The 15,837-nt window shown below is 42.7% G+C and overlaps 1 protein-coding gene across 1 annotated transcript in view; it reads left to right on the plus strand.

The window, feature by feature from the left end:
* Positions 1-15,837, plus strand: part of plod2 (procollagen-lysine, 2-oxoglutarate 5-dioxygenase 2) — a 109,700-nt gene that overhangs the window by 66,484 nt on the left and 27,379 nt on the right. The window contains exons 10-12 of the mRNA XM_043702700.1: positions 687-791; positions 11,878-12,003; positions 15,614-15,755. Of these exons, the coding sequence (XP_043558635.1) occupies positions 687-791; positions 11,878-12,003; positions 15,614-15,755 (373 nt within the window). The remainder of the gene's footprint in view (positions 1-686; positions 792-11,877; positions 12,004-15,613; positions 15,756-15,837) is intronic.

Consider the following 15,837-nt stretch of genomic DNA (forward strand, 5'->3'; position numbering starts at 1 on the left):
TGAGGGCGGAGGTGTGGGATGTGGACGAGATACATTGGAGGGCATCTTTAATCATGTGGGAAGGGAAATTGCGGTCTCTAAAGAAGGAGGCCATCTGGTGTGTTCTGTGGTGGAACCGGTCCTCCTGGGAGCAGATCCGGCGGAGGAATTGGGAATATGGGATGGCATCTTTGCAAGAGGTAGGGTGGGAAGAGGTGTAATCCAGGTAGCTGTGGGAGTCGGTGGGTTTGTAAAAAATGTCAGTGTCAAGTCGGTCGTCATTAATGGAGATGGAGAGGTCCAGGAAGGGGAGGGAGGTATGTGAAGCAGGGCTGCTTTCAATAGCTGAGTAACTCCGATAGATTGGAAACATAGAGATTGTCAAATTTACCGACACGGCCTTTAAATATTTTCACGGGGTTTTGCATCAGGCAGCTGGCGTGATTGAAAGCTGACCGACTGACCAGTTATAAAAAACAAATCACAAAGGCATCAAAAGAACAAATTTCCTTTAAAAGTTTTTGTTGGAAGTTTATAATTTTTTTTCCATTTTTAAATCTGCCAACTAACCATAATGTCTTCAGCAAAAGGGTACTTTGTGATTACTTCCATTACAAAAGACAGTGATTTTGAATAGGTCAGCACTGTGGGATTGAGGGAAGTTTAATTAGCCATTGATTACCACCCTCTTCCTTTTCCCAATATAGAGATTACTGTCGCCAGGATCCAGAATGTGATTATTACTTCAATCTCGATTCCGATGTTGTCTTGACAAACCCAGATACTCTGAAAATATTAATTGAGCAAAACAGGTAAGAAATTAATGCACAACTTGGTGCTGATTGAAGTGGACTTTGCAACCTTTTAAAAATAATGTGGATGAACACTTCAAATATCATAACACTCTCGGCTTTGGGCCAAGTGATGGACGGTGAGATTAATGCAGATGGGTTAGCATGGACTCGATGGGTTGAAGGGCCTCTCTGTGCTATATGACTCTATCAATCAGCATCAACTGTATATGTTTCATGGTCTAGATTAGAGTGGTGCTGGAAAAGCACAGCAAGTCAGGCAGCATCCGAGGAGCAGGAAAATCAACGTTTTGGCAAAAGCCATTCCTGATGAAGGGTTTTTGCCCGAAATGTTGATTTTCCTGCTCCTCGGATGCTGACCGACCTGCTGTGTTTTTCCAGTACCACTCTGATCGAGACTCTGATTTCCAGCATCTGCAGTCCTCACTTTTTGCCTGTATATGTTTCACGTGTTCTTAAGTCTGAATAAAAACAGGACAATACGCTCACCATCCTAACTTCAAAAAGCCTTTACTTGTAGCCAATTCCATAAAATTATGATTCTAAACCTGGAATGGTTGAGTCAAAAATGATCCGAAGATGTCAGTGGTTTAGCATACAGTGACAAATCCCTAATTACAGAAAATGCGTTGGTGGTAATTCGTGGAGTTTGATCAAACGTGGAGAAGCTGATTTTAATTTGCCTGATCTTTCCAGCCTACCCCAGTTCCCGGCAGGATGTAAGTGAAGGCTGCCTCACTGAAATCAGTGATCTGATATTGATCTGATTTGATTTGATTTGTTACTGTCACATGAGCCAAGTTACAGTGAAGAGTGTTGTCTTCCAAGCTTTACAGGAAGATCGTACTATACCTCAGGGTAATAGAGCAGAATGCATGGTACAATGTTACAGCAGCTGAGAAGATGCAGAGAGAGATCAACATTAACATTAAAGAGGTCCATTCAAAAGTCTGATAACAGCAGGGAAGAAGCTGTTCTTGAATCTGTTTGTACATGTATGCAAACTTGTCTATCTTCTGCCTGACACAAGAGAGTTTAACCGGGATGGGAAGGGTCTTTAGTTATATTAGCTGCTTTCCTGGTGTAGCAGGAATGATGAATTCAATAGATGGGAGGCTGGTTTGTGTGATGGACTGGGCTGTGCTCACCACTCTCTGTAGTTTCTTTCAGTCATGGGAAGACCAATTCCCATACCATGCTGTGATGCATCCAGATAGGATGCTTTCTATGGTGCGTCTCCAAGTATTTATCTGCATCTTTATGGACATTTCCTTAGTCCCCTGAGGCTAAGGAAATTGTATCCATGTTCTAATATTTGAGCAACATTCAGCATCCTGTTTAGATATGAAGATCTGGCTCTGAGCACACCAAGTCCACGGTGGCACTGCTGCCTCGCAGCGTCAGAGACCCGGGTTCAATTCCCGCCTCAGAGGGTAGAAAGGACTAAAATGGTGGCTTTGTACTTACTATGTGCTTACTACAACAGTTAATGATTTAAAAATTACACCACCCCTTACAGGTGGGTTGCGCTTCGGCAGGTCAGTGTGGACTTGTTGGGCCGAAGGGCCTGTTTCCACACTGTAAGTAATCTAATCTAATCTAAGTCCAGATTTTCCATTTTAGTTGATGGCCTACACGTGGGAGCAGTCGTACGGGATTGAATTTGTCATGAGAGAAATTGTGGACAAGAAGTCAAATCTGCAAACCAGAAAGAGATCAATTGGCCTGATGTACCCATACCAGCTCTAAGCAAGAACAATTTGCCAATTTCCCATTTCCCTGTCATTGTATTAGAACATAGAACATTACAGCACAATATAGGAACTTTGGCCCTCGCTGTTGTGCCAACCTGTGGAACCAAACTGAACTCTACCTATCCTACACTATTCCATTTTCATCCATATGTTTATTCAATGACCATTTAAATGCTCTTAAAGTTGGTGAGTCTACTCCTGTTGCAGGCAGGGCGATCCATGCCCCTGCTACACTGAGTAAAGAAACTATCCCCTTGTGCTAGCCATCACCATCTGAGGAAAAAGGTTCTCACTGTCCACCCTATCTAACCCCCTCATTATCTTATATGTCTCAATTAAGTCACCTCTCAACCTTCTCTGTAACAAAAACAGCCTCAAGTCCCTCAAACTTTCCTCATAAGACCTTCTCTCCATACGAGGCAATATCCTAGTAAATCTCCTCTGAACCCTTTCCAAAGCTTCCTCATCCTTCCTATAATGCGGTGACCAGAACTGCAAACAATACTCCGAGTGCGGCCGTACCAGAGTTTTGTACAGCTACAGCATGACCTCATAGCTCCGAAACTCGATCCCTTTACCAATAAAAAGCTAACACGCCGTATGCCTTCTTAACAACCCTATCAACCTGGGTGGCAACTTTCAGGGATCTATGTACATGGACACTGAGATCACTCTGCTCATCCACACTACCAAGAATCTTACCATTAGCCCAGTACTCTACATTCCTGTTGCTCCTTTCAAAGTGAATTACCTCACAGAGCATTAAACTCCATTTGCCACCTCTCAGCCCAGCTCTGCAGCTTATCTATGTCCCTCTGCAACCTGCAAATTCCTTTGGCACTATCCACAACTCCACTGACTTCAGTGTCATTCGAACATCTTCTAACCCATCCTTCTACGCCCTCATCCAGGTCATTTGTAAAAATGACAAACAGCCGTGGCCCCAACACCAACCCTTGCGGTACACTACTAGTAACTGGACTCCAAGATGAACATTTCCCATCAACCACCACCCTCTGTCCTCTTTCAGCAAGCCAATTTCTGATCCAAACCGCTAAATCACCCTCAATCCCAAGCCTCCGTATTTTGTGCAATAGCCTACCATGGGAAACCTTATCGAATGCCTTACTGAAATCCATGTAACATCAAACCCCTTTACCATCATCCACCTGTTTGGTCACCTTCTCAAAGAACTCAATATGGATTGCAAGTATTACCTACTCTTCACAAAACCGTGCTGACTATCCCTAATCAACTTATTCCTTTCTAGATAATTATAAATCCTATCTCTTATAACCTTTTCCATCACTTTACCTGCAACTGAATTAAGGCTCACTGGTCTATAATTACCAGGGTTGTCTCTACTCCCCTTCTTGAGCAAGGGGGACAACATTTGCTATCCTCCAGTCTTCTGGCACTTCCTGTAGACAATGACAACAAAGATCAAAGCCAAAGGCTCTGCAATCTTCTCCCTGGCTTCTCAGAGAATCCTAGGATAAATCCCATCCGGTCCAGGGGACTTACCTATTTTCACACTTCCCAGAATTGCTAACACCTCCTCCATGTGAACCTCAATCCCATTGAGTCTAGTAGCCTGTATCTCAATACTCTCCTTGACAATTTGTCTTTTTCCAATGTGAATACTGACAAGAAATTTATTTAATGCTTGTCCTATCTCATCGGACTCTATGCACAATTTCCCACTATTGTCCTTGATTGGCCCTAATCTTTCTTGTCATTCTTTTATCCATGATATACCTATAGAAAGCTTTAGGGTTTCCCTTGTTGCTATCTGCCAATGACTTATCATTTCCCCTCCTGACTCTTCTTAGCTCTCTCTTTAGGTCTTTCCTGGCTACCTTGTAATTCTTAAGTGAGCCCTCATGCCTCATCCTAACATAAGCCTCCTTCTTCCTCTTGACAAGAGATTCAACTTCTTTAGTAAACCACAGCTCCCTCACTAGATCACTTCCTCCCTGCCCGACAGGTACATACGTATCAGGGACACGCAGTGAATAAGCTCCACATTTCAATTGTTACCATCCCCTGCAGTCTCCTTCCCCATCCTATGCATCCTAAATCTTGCCTGATCGGATCATAATTGCCTTTCCCCCATTTACTCGTGCCCTGCGGTATATACCTATCCCTTTAATTTGTTAAAGTGAACACAACCAAATTGTGGTCACTATCACCAAAGTGCTCACCTACCTCCAGACCTAACACGGGGCCAGGTTCATTACCCAGTACCAAATCCAATGTGGTCTCGCCCCTTTTTGACCTGTCTACGTACTGTGTCAGAAAACCCTCCTGCACACATTGGACAAAGTACTCAAACTATAATATTTCCAGTCAATATTTGGAAAGTTAAACTCCCCATAACAGTTACTGTGTTACTGTCATTCCTATCCAGAATTATCTTTGCTATCCTTTCCTCTACATCCCTGGAACTATTCGGAGGCCTATAGAAAACTCCCAACAGTGTGACCTCTCCTTTTCTGTTCCTAACCTCAGCCCATACTACCTCAGCAGACGAGTTTTCAAACGTCCTTTGTCACCATAATACTGTCCTCAACTAACAATGCCACACCTCCCCGTCTTTTACCATCTTCTCTGTTCTTACTGAAACATCTAAATCCAGAACCTGCTCTATCCATGTCTCCGAAATGGCTGCAACATGGAAGACCCAGGTACAAACCCATGCTGCAAGTTCACCCACTGTGTTCCAGATGCTCATGGCATTCAAGGAGACACACTTCAAACCACCTTCCTGCTTGCCGGTGCACTCTTGAGACCTTGAAACCATATTTCTGATCTCACTCTCTCAACCTCCGGGACACTGGAACTACAATTTAGGTTCCCATCCCCCTGCCGAATTAGCTTAAATCCTCCCAAAGAGCATTAGCAATTATTGTGTAGATTCCAGACCAGACAGCCACAGTACCATTGAGGCAGTTAGATGATATTGCAATGTGATATTCTAGAATAAGAGTATGCTCCTCACAATAGGTGGCCTTTGTTGCTATTGTTGTTGAAACAGTAATCATTGTTGCAGCAATAAGCACAGTACCCAGGCAGTATGTAAATCTGAGATCTTAATAGCATTATCTATAGTGTTAATGAACTTCGAGACCTGCCTCAACAAGAACCAAGTCTTTGTGGTATGCGATACAAGAGCCACCATATAAGGAATACCCAGACTATACCATACTAACAGTAGTGTTTTACTCAAGAAATCATGTCAAAAGATTTAAAAGGGACCTAAGGGGCAACTTTTTCACACAGAGGGTGGTGCATGTATGGGATGAGCCATACATGAGGAAATGGTGGAGGCTGGTACAATCACAACATTTAAAAGGCATTCGGATGGATATATGAATAGGAAGGGCTTAGAGGGAAGTGGGACAAATGCGACTAGATTTATTTAGGATATCTGGTCAGCATGGATGTATTGGACTGAAGGGTCTGTTTCTGTGTTGTCCATCTCTGTGACTCTATGCCTCACAACCGTGCAAATGTTTATGTTGATGTAATTTTCTTCGGTCTCAGTTGTGTCTTCCTCCACCAGAATTCCAGGGATCTACTTCTCAGATTCTGATTCACCACCAGATTGACCTTATTCTGAATTTTTCGGTTGGCCATTGACCCGCCCCCACCCCCTCCATCAAGGGAGTGAGCCAAGCCCCCCCATCCCATGGCTTAAAGTTCTGACAGTGTTTTAAACAGGTTTACCGTAACTTCCCTTCTATTGTACTCTATACTTCTGTTATTAAAACGCAGAGATCCGTTATTCATTGTGAGCTGTTCTCTCACTCCGTCAAGGCATTGCTGTTCTCTGGCATTTTGCTTTGTATAGCGAATACGTTCTTTACACTGAGTTTACACATTACACAAAATCAGGAGGCAGCCGCAAGATGCAAAATGATATTCACAAATTAAACTGGGGTGGGGGAGAACCAATAGGAGGTGATGTCCCTGTCGTGGGGAAGTGGAAAATCATTCAGGTCTACATTGGAAAGACAACTCAGAATAGGTAAGAGTGGAAGAACAAAGGGATTTGGATTGACATTGTTGATGGATGGCCTAACAGTGCTGTTTAAAATTTGTAGGTTTCAGCAATTATGATGAAAAGAAACTATTTTCTCTTATTGAGGAATCTAGAGTGAGGCAGTGCATAACCGAGGACAGGAAGAGAGTCAGAAAACACTTCTTTCAAAGAATGGGGAGTGGAAAATTGAGCAGATCCAGATGGAAATCAATGGATTTTTGCTAAAGAGGGTAATTTTAAAAAAACTTTATTCAGTATCATGATGAAAGCATCACTGGCTAGGCCAGCATTTATTGCCAATCCTTAATTTGCCGAGAGGGCAGTTAAAGGTCAACCACATTGTGTTTGGAGTCACATGTCCCCTAAAGGACATTAGTGAACCAGATGGGTTTTTATAACAATCAATTCATGGTTATCCAGATTTACATTGAAATAAAATTCCAGCATCTGCCATGATGGGATTCAAACCGTGGGTCCCCAGAACATTACCTGGGCCTTTGGGTTACCAGTCTGGTGACAATACCACTAGGCCATCACCACCTCCTCCAAGAATAGGAAATTAATATGCACACAGATGATTGGGGTACATAGAGCAGCAGAACAGATTTGTGGGACTGAATTCTTGTCGCTATGTTCTTCCTGGGTTCTATTCCAGAAAGCTCTTTTGAAACAAATTTCCGTTTTGTTTTGTTAATTCCCCTTTCTGATGGCTCACTTTCCAGATTATTTATACATGTTTATGTAACCTGTAACTATTTACTTATTCCAGCTATTTTGGCAGAAAAGAACTCTAGTTTATCTTAGACCCAATTTAACTTGTGTAAACATTTTTGTTTTCATCCCTGATCAAAGAAGCAGGAAGAAAATCTAAGGAACTATTTTCAGTGAATTGCATTCTCCATCTGCAGAAATCTTCTATACTGTGTTACTTCAACATTTAAAACACATCTTCCTGCTCCACCCTGTGGAGACCAAGCACTTTGGGTTCCACTTGCTGCTATTGTAGCTTTGTTGAATTAATTAAAAGTCAGCGCTTCAGTGGATGTTCCCCAGATGTCTGAACTGCAGAAAGCTATTACCAGTTTGGCTCGACTTATTCAAATGTGCAGCACTTTCCCGGCAGCTCCATCAGTCTAAAGTGCTAACCTCTGGATAATTAAGTAGATCAGAATCAGGGCACAGCAATAGTGTGATTGCAGATTGAATAGGGAATGCATTAAATCGCAGTTGTACATGTAAGGTAAGAGATGTGTCTTTTAATTAAACTAATCACTCCACTAAAATGCAATGAACATTTGAAAAAAGCTTAAGGAGATCAACTTGGCATTTTAAGCATTGATTTAATTTGCACCACCTGAGGTACAATAAACTTGTATTTAAAAGCACTCATAAAATTACAAGCAGAATATTGGGATCTTGAATGGGGAGCACTATAATGCCTTGTACATAGAATGGTTTGAATTAGTCACTCAAAGTCAATACCATCAGGGTTTCTGTGAAGTATAAATGGTCATTTTACCAAAGTCAGTGAGTTGTAATCTGATACATGTATCTGTCATATAATGGAACCAAATAAGAAATGAATGCAGATTTCATTCATTCTTTACCTCCATAAATCACACCAAAGTTGAAAATAAAAAGTCTTGGAAGTCACTTACAGCCATTCAGCTCATTGAGATCATGCAAGCTAACCAATGTGTTAATGTTCCAATAGGAGATACATTTATATATCACCTTTGACGTCAACAAATGTCCCATGTTGCTTCACAACAGACACAGGGAAGCAGTGGATTAGGAGCCAAAGAAATATTAGGAGAGGGCAAAAACTTGGTGCAAGTCATGGATTATATGGAAGGCCTTCAGCTTGAAGGTGAATGTGTTCCTTAAGCATGCCAGTCCAAAACTATTTATCACCTTTCTTGTTATCCAGGTGTTGCAATTAGTACATAGAAAGCACCCACAATCAGCAGAGTTAAATAACCAGGGAAAACCGTTTTAGTAGCTTTTAGGTAATAGATTAAATCTGGGCAAGGACGTTGGGCAGTTGCCTTGTTAAGCTTTTAACTAGAGTCATGGGATCTTGCACATTTGTTGAGAGTCCCTCAGCAGATGCAATGTCAGATTAGAATCTCACTCAAAAGACAATCCTTCAACATGAGGAAACACCCTCAAAACTGCACCCAAGAGCTACCGCAACTGAAGTGCTCAAGTATTTTGAGTGGGACTTGAACCCATGATCGTTGAACTCCATTGGAAGTGTTACCATTGACCCAGCATACATGTCAAAACAGTCTCAGACATCTACTGCAGTTGCTCCCCCTCAATCTCCTGACACTGCTCACCATACATACAACACAGGAGCAGATGTAGCCCATTCGACCCTTTTGAGGTTGCTCTGCCTTTCAAAAGGTCACATCTGATCGGTGTGTGGTTTGAACTTCACGTTCCCATCTCCCTCCAGTAATCTTTGACCACGTTGCCAACAAGAATCCATCTAATTTCACATTTAAAATATTCAGTGACCCCACCTTCACCATCTTCAGAGGCAACCCCTTCTATCCTCATAAGTCAGCCCATTCATTGCCAGTGTCAGCTTGGGAAACCTCCTTTAGGCCACCTCCAATCTATTTGCAAGCTGCTTTAAATAAGGAAACCAAAACTGAATACAGTGTTTGTGATGTGGTCTCACTAATGCCCTGTATAACTAAAGCATAATATCTTTGCTTTTCCATTCATTTTCTATAATAACGTAGAACAGCATCTCATTGCTTGCTGCACCCACAAACTAACCTCTTGTGTCTCCTACATTAAACACCTAGATTCCACAGTTATTCATTATTCAAGTAATGCTTTGCTTTTTTTTATTCTTCCTGCCAAAATGGACGACTTCATATTTTCTCACGTTATACTCTATCTGCCAGATTTTTTGCCCAATCACATACAGATATCTATCTGCAAACCCCTCGTGTCCTTTTCACCACAGGCTTTCCTACCCATCTCAGTGTTGTCTATGAATCCCACTAATCACATTCCTACCACTCGGATAAAGGTCCATTTATGCGCACTCTGTTTTCTGCCAATCAGCCAATCTTCCATCCACGTTGAAATGTTATCCACTAAACCATAAGCTTGTATTTTCAGAATTAACTTTTGATGTGGCACTTTAGCAAACGTCTTCTGGAAATCTGCTCCCTGACTCTGCTCAGATCTCTCTTCATTTGCATTGCTGCCCAGCTCCTTCTCTCCTTTCCTTCACTCACTCAGCTACTCCATTCCATTGATTGGACTAAAGTTCTTGGGCCGTACCCTGGCTTAGAGAGTTGTTTTCAATTTAGCAGAAATTTTATTTCAACGATCCATTCATGGGATGTGAGCATTGCTGGCTCATGCCTACTCCTAAGTTCCCTGGAGAAGGTGGTGGTGAGCTGACGTCTTGAACAATTGCAGTATTTGGGGTAAAGGGTCCCCCATGGTCCTGTTAGGATTATAGTTCCAGGAGTTAGACCCAGCGACAACAAGGGAACGGTGATATGTTTCCAGGGCAGAATTGAAGGTAATGCTATCAGCCATGATCAAATGGCAGAGCAGACTTGATGGGCCAAATGACCTCATTCTGCTGCTTTATCTTATGGTTTTATGATATGGCTGCTGATATCTCGGAAGAGGCAAGGGAGCTCAGTTTAGGGGGCAAGCAGAGCCCAGGAGTGTAGGGTTGATGTTTAAAACAGACCAGAGTGGAAGGTTAGCATGGGGTAGTTTAGATTAGATTACTTAAAGTGTGGAAACAGGCCCTTCGGCCCAACAAGTCCACACCACCCCACCGAAGCGCAATCTACCCATACCCCTACATGTACCCCTTACCTAACACTACAGGCAATTTACCATAGCCAATTCACCTGACCTGCACATCTTTGTGCACCGGAGCACCCAGAGGAAAGCCACGCAGACACAGGGAGAACGTGCAAGCTCCACACAGTCAGTCGCCTGAGGCGGGAATTGAACCCGGGTCTCTGGCGCTGTGAGGCAGCAGTGCTAACCACTGTGCCTCCGTGCCGCCCTCTAGTGTTGGGATTTAAAATTAGAATTAGATTTCCATTAAAGATAGCAATTCAAATTGTTATGTACCAGATCAATCCCCTCAAAACATCATGGAGGTAGCATAGACCCAAACTTTTGTCTTGTTCAAAGGCAAGTGTAAGGTACTGTGTTCCAGATGTGATTTGATTGATAAACACAGGCAAAGGCAAATTTAGCAGAACAGAGATCCCTCACTTGCTATATCATCCAGTCCAGGAGAAGGCACACAGAATCTAGCAGTAATGAGAAAATTCAAGTTATTTGCAGCAGCAGAGAGAGAGAGCTATATCTAGCAGCTTCAAATCCATAACCCCAACTTCAACAACTGAAAGCATAACTTTAAACCCTGGGTCTGTGCGAGTCTGACTGCACCCACTCACGCTTCTGTTGTCTACTTTTTAAAAAAAATTCCAAAGCTGTTTGCTCTGTTCTCCATGGCGCAGACACCTCTGTCGAGCATGTGGTGCTAGAAAAGCACAGCAGGTCAGGCAGCATCCGAGGAGCAAGAGAATCGATGTTTCAGGCAAAAGCCCTTCATCAGGAATGATGGACTAAAGGGTTTATGCCTGAAATGTCGATTCTCCTCCTCGGATGCTGCCTGACTTGCTGCGCTTTTCCAGCACCACACTCTTGACTCTGATCTCCAGCATCTGCAGTCCTCACTTTCTCCTCAGCAGACACCTCAGTACTAGGTTTACAGCAACCCTCTTGAAGAGAAACCAGATGACCAACTTCCCGTCAAAAGAACAAAGTTACAAAATCATTGGAAACACTAACTTTTCATCAAGCTGAAAGTAACTTTGTTCACTAGAGCTGTAACATAGTCCTTGCCTTTCCTACTCACCTCATCATCAGACCCACATTGTAGCCAGAAGGACACCTTCCCTCTGCACTCTTGGGGAAGACTCCATTTGAGACACAGTCAGGAATACGTGCCTTCACCTCACAGCTAACCTTGAGCTTCAGCCTACAGTTTTGCTGCTCCTTCTGCCAATTGTGGCTCTACTAATTTGAAGAGAATTTCTGTGGATTTATTTTGATGGAAGGTAGTTAAACTAGCACTTAAAGCTTTTCCATTCACAAAAGGAATGAATAAATCTGCAAGAAAGGAAAGTCAATTTCTTAAAATGTTGGCAAGCGTCAAATTTATCATTAAATTCATTGCAAAGTTTTTTTTTTGCTGAGTCATTACTTGTCTCTTGTCCAACAGGAGGATAATCGCACCAATGGTCACCCAGCATAAAAAACTGTGGTCCAACTTCTGGGGTGCTCTGAGTCCCGATGGTTACTATGCCCGCTCTGAGGATTATGTTGATATTGTCGAAGGAAATAGAATGTGAGTTGTATTCACTGTCATTCTGTACAAAGAATTGTCTAAAGATAAAGTTGCAGGAGAACCCAAGGGCTGCGCTCTCCTTGGGGAGAAACAATGGGTGGTGGCTTGACCTGAGGGTTACCACACCTCAGGTGTGGGGAGAGGTTGAGGAGATGATTCCTTCATGATAACCTCTACTAGTGCAGGAACTGAATCCATGCTGTGAGTGTCGCTCTACATCACATACCAGCCGTCCAACCAATTGAGCTGACCAAACGCCAACTCGCGGAGCTGTTCAGGGAACATCTCTAGGGCACGCGCACCAAACAACCCCACCACTCTGTGGTTGACAACTTCAACTCCCCTTCCCACTACCCCATGGACATGCAAGTCCTGGGGCGCCTCCACCAGCAAATCCTAGCCACCAGATGCCTGAAGGATGGACACCTCATCTTCCGCCTTGAGATCTTTCAACCACACGGCATCAATGCCGACTTCACTAGTTTCCAAATCTCCCCCTCCGATCCAACCCTCCAACTTGGCACCGCCCTGTTGGACTGTCCTAAATGTCCAGCCTCCTTCCCACCTATCTGCTCCATCCTCCCTACCGACCTATCAAAATTACCCCCCACCCGCATCCACCTATCGCCTTCCCAGCCAGCTTGCCTCTCAACCCCACCCCACACCCCATTCCTGATGAATGGCTTATGCCCAAAATGTTGACTCTGCTCCTCAGATGCTGCCGCACCTACAGTGCTTTTTTAGCACTACGCTTTTTGACTCTGACTCTCCAGCATCCGCAGTCCTTACTCTTTCCTGAGAGTTGTCTGTAGTGTTAATCATGATCAGATGTTGATATAGAGAGTGGGAGTAATATAAAGAAAGCGTAAGAGTGAATATCTCTGAAGTTGGTGCAGGGGGAGGTGAATCCGACCATGATCCTGATGATTTCCTTGTCAGACTTCAACACTTGAACTGCATCAAGTGATTCGAGATGAGAAATTCTCTATATGTCTCAGCAGTAGGTCTTGCCTTACAGAGATACTGGCCACAGCAGCTCTACCGTCTCAGTAACACAAGGAGTGATGGTCAGATCTGGAACTTTTTATATTCCTTCAAGGATATGGGTGTGACAGACCAGGCTAGCTCTTTTAGCCCATTCCTAATTTCCCAGAGGGCAGTTAAGAGTCTGCCACAGAATCCCTACAGTTTGCAAGCAGGCCATTCAGCCCATTGAGTCCACACTAATCCTCCGAAGAGTGACCCATCCCCTACAGTATCTCTGAAACCCTATATTTTCCCCGGCCAATCCACCTAACCTGCACATCTTTGGATTGTGGAAGGAAACCGGACCGCATAGGGGAAGTCCTCGCAGACACGGGGTAACTCCACACAGTCACCCGAGGGTAGATTCGAACCCAGGTCCCTGTCGCTGTGAAGCAACAGCGCTAACCACTGAGCCACCAGCCACCCCCATTGCTGTGGAGTCACGTCTATGCCAGACTAGGTAAGGGTGGCAGTTACCTTCCCTAAAGGGCAAGTGTGAGCCAGATGTGGGTTTTTTTTTCTGATGGTGGTTTCACAATCTTCATTAATTCCTGCTCTGGCAAGATTTGAACCTGGGTCTCCAGAACATTACCTGAGTCTCTGAATTAAAAATCTAGTGATAATATCACTAGGCAGTCTGCTGAGGAGTCTGTATAACTGAATCATTGAGAGTCTGAATCCTCAGTAAGTGTTGATACTCGATTCAAAAGACATGTAGGATAATGTTTGTTGCTTCTCCCAAATAAAGTAGTAATTTCAAAGCTCTTTCAACTTTTATGATGCTATATTCTTGTCACCATCACATAGCACAAGCTAATGATTTTATCATAAAAGGAAGGTATCACAAATGTTAGAAGTCTGAGCCAAAGCAGTAAATACTGGAAATGCTCAGCAGGTCATGTAGCACCTGGTATAAATGGTAAAAACAGTACCAATGCTAACGACTGTCACTGAAACCAGAACAAAGCAGCAGAGATTACCATCTGGGATTGTTGAACTCTATGTTGAGTGCAGAATTTGTGAAGTGCCTAATTGTGGGTGAGGTGCAGTTCATTGATCCATTGAGCTTCACCTCATCTTTCAAGTGGGCATTTTATAGCCTTCCAGATGCAGCAGTAAGTTCGATAATTTCTGATCATAAACTGATCTGTCTCTGTTTTTTTGTCTGCTTTTGTGTTTGTTTTATGTTTTTAGTTGGATGCATTATCAGAACTACCATGTCAGGAGTTTGAGCCTGATTTAGCTAGTTGCTATATCAATGTTGGCAGAACATAGAACAATGTTGTGCCACCCTGTGAAACCAACCTGAAGCCTGTCCAACCCACACTATTCCATTCTCATCCATATGTTTATCCAATGACCATTTAAATGCCTGTAAAGTTGGCGAGTCTACTACTGTTGCAGGCAGGGTATTCTATGCCTCTACCATTCTCTGAGTAAAGAAACTACCTCTGACGTCTGTCCTATATCTATCACCCCTCAATTTAAACCTATGCCTCCTCGTGCTATCCAGCACCATCTTCGGAAAAAGGCTCTCATTGTCCACCCGATCTAACCCTCTGATTATCTTAAATGTTTCAAGTTGCATGTATCATGTGGTGTCGATGTAGCTAAATGAGGAGGCGGAGGAGGAAATTATTGCAGTGATTTTGTCTTTCTATTTAAATGGTTTGGTTTTTTATTTGTACTATTATCATCTCCTTTGTCTTTTTCTATCACCCCTTTTTATAATTTAAACTATCTGACTTTCCACACTACCACACACACCTCCTCCCTCTCCCTGCTCCTTCTATATTCACTTAATACATGTCAAACCAAACTGTTTAGTCAAACTGCAATGTTAACTCAGTGTTTCTCTCTCCACAGACACTGCCTGACCTACTGATTACTGACTTTATTTCTGTGTTTAAAGAAAAGTTGTTTGGTTTAATGTTGACACATAAACAGATAGAAAATATGTCTGAGCTTCCAAGCAACAGACACGTAGTGCTATTGTTACAAGTTTATTCTGGTGCCAGCAATCCTCAGAGTACCATTCATAATGCAGCACACTTCACAGCATGGGTATGCTTTGTACAGATGGGCAAAACATTCTGGCCCAACCACTGACACACATTCCCAATGAATGAGGAAAACAAAGCGTGTATAAACTACTGCGGACATACACATACATTAGAGTATACATTTTCCTTCTAATTAGGATATATACAATTCTCATAATGAGAATTGGTCAAATGGCTTTCTGTGTTTTAAGACCATTTTTAAATTTAAGCATACAGTTGGTTCTACTATAACACTGTACTTCTGTGCTCATGCAATCCCATGCTGTAAGAAAATCATGTAATAGCAGCACCGTTTAAACTAGTGGGGCCAGAATCATGTTATAACCAATACACACTTTAAAAGTTCGCATTTTAGAAACAGTGTCCCCAATTAGACAATCATATGATAGCGAATTTGCATTAACGAAACACCGTTATAGCAGAACGACCTGTACTGTTTTTCTGTATGTATGTATGACTTTAGGATATTTGCGTTAAAAAGGTAATAACATACTTGCATTTCCTTGTGATGTTCCCTGTAGAGGTATCTGGAACGTTCCCTACATAGCACACGTGTACCTTATCAAAGGAACTGCCTTGAGAACAGAGTTAAAAGAGAAAAATTATTTTAACCAGGACATGATGGACTCTGATATGTCACTTTGCAGAAATATCAGGGAACAGGTAAGAGGTTGGGTGTGTTCTATTTTTGCAAGAATTTTTTTATAGTATTCATCTTGGTAAGTCTTTTGTCAGAGATTCTATC

This window comes from Chiloscyllium plagiosum, chromosome 13 (genome assembly GCF_004010195.1).
Source record: "Chiloscyllium plagiosum isolate BGI_BamShark_2017 chromosome 13, ASM401019v2, whole genome shotgun sequence".
NCBI lineage: Eukaryota > Metazoa > Chordata > Chondrichthyes > Orectolobiformes > Hemiscylliidae > Chiloscyllium > Chiloscyllium plagiosum.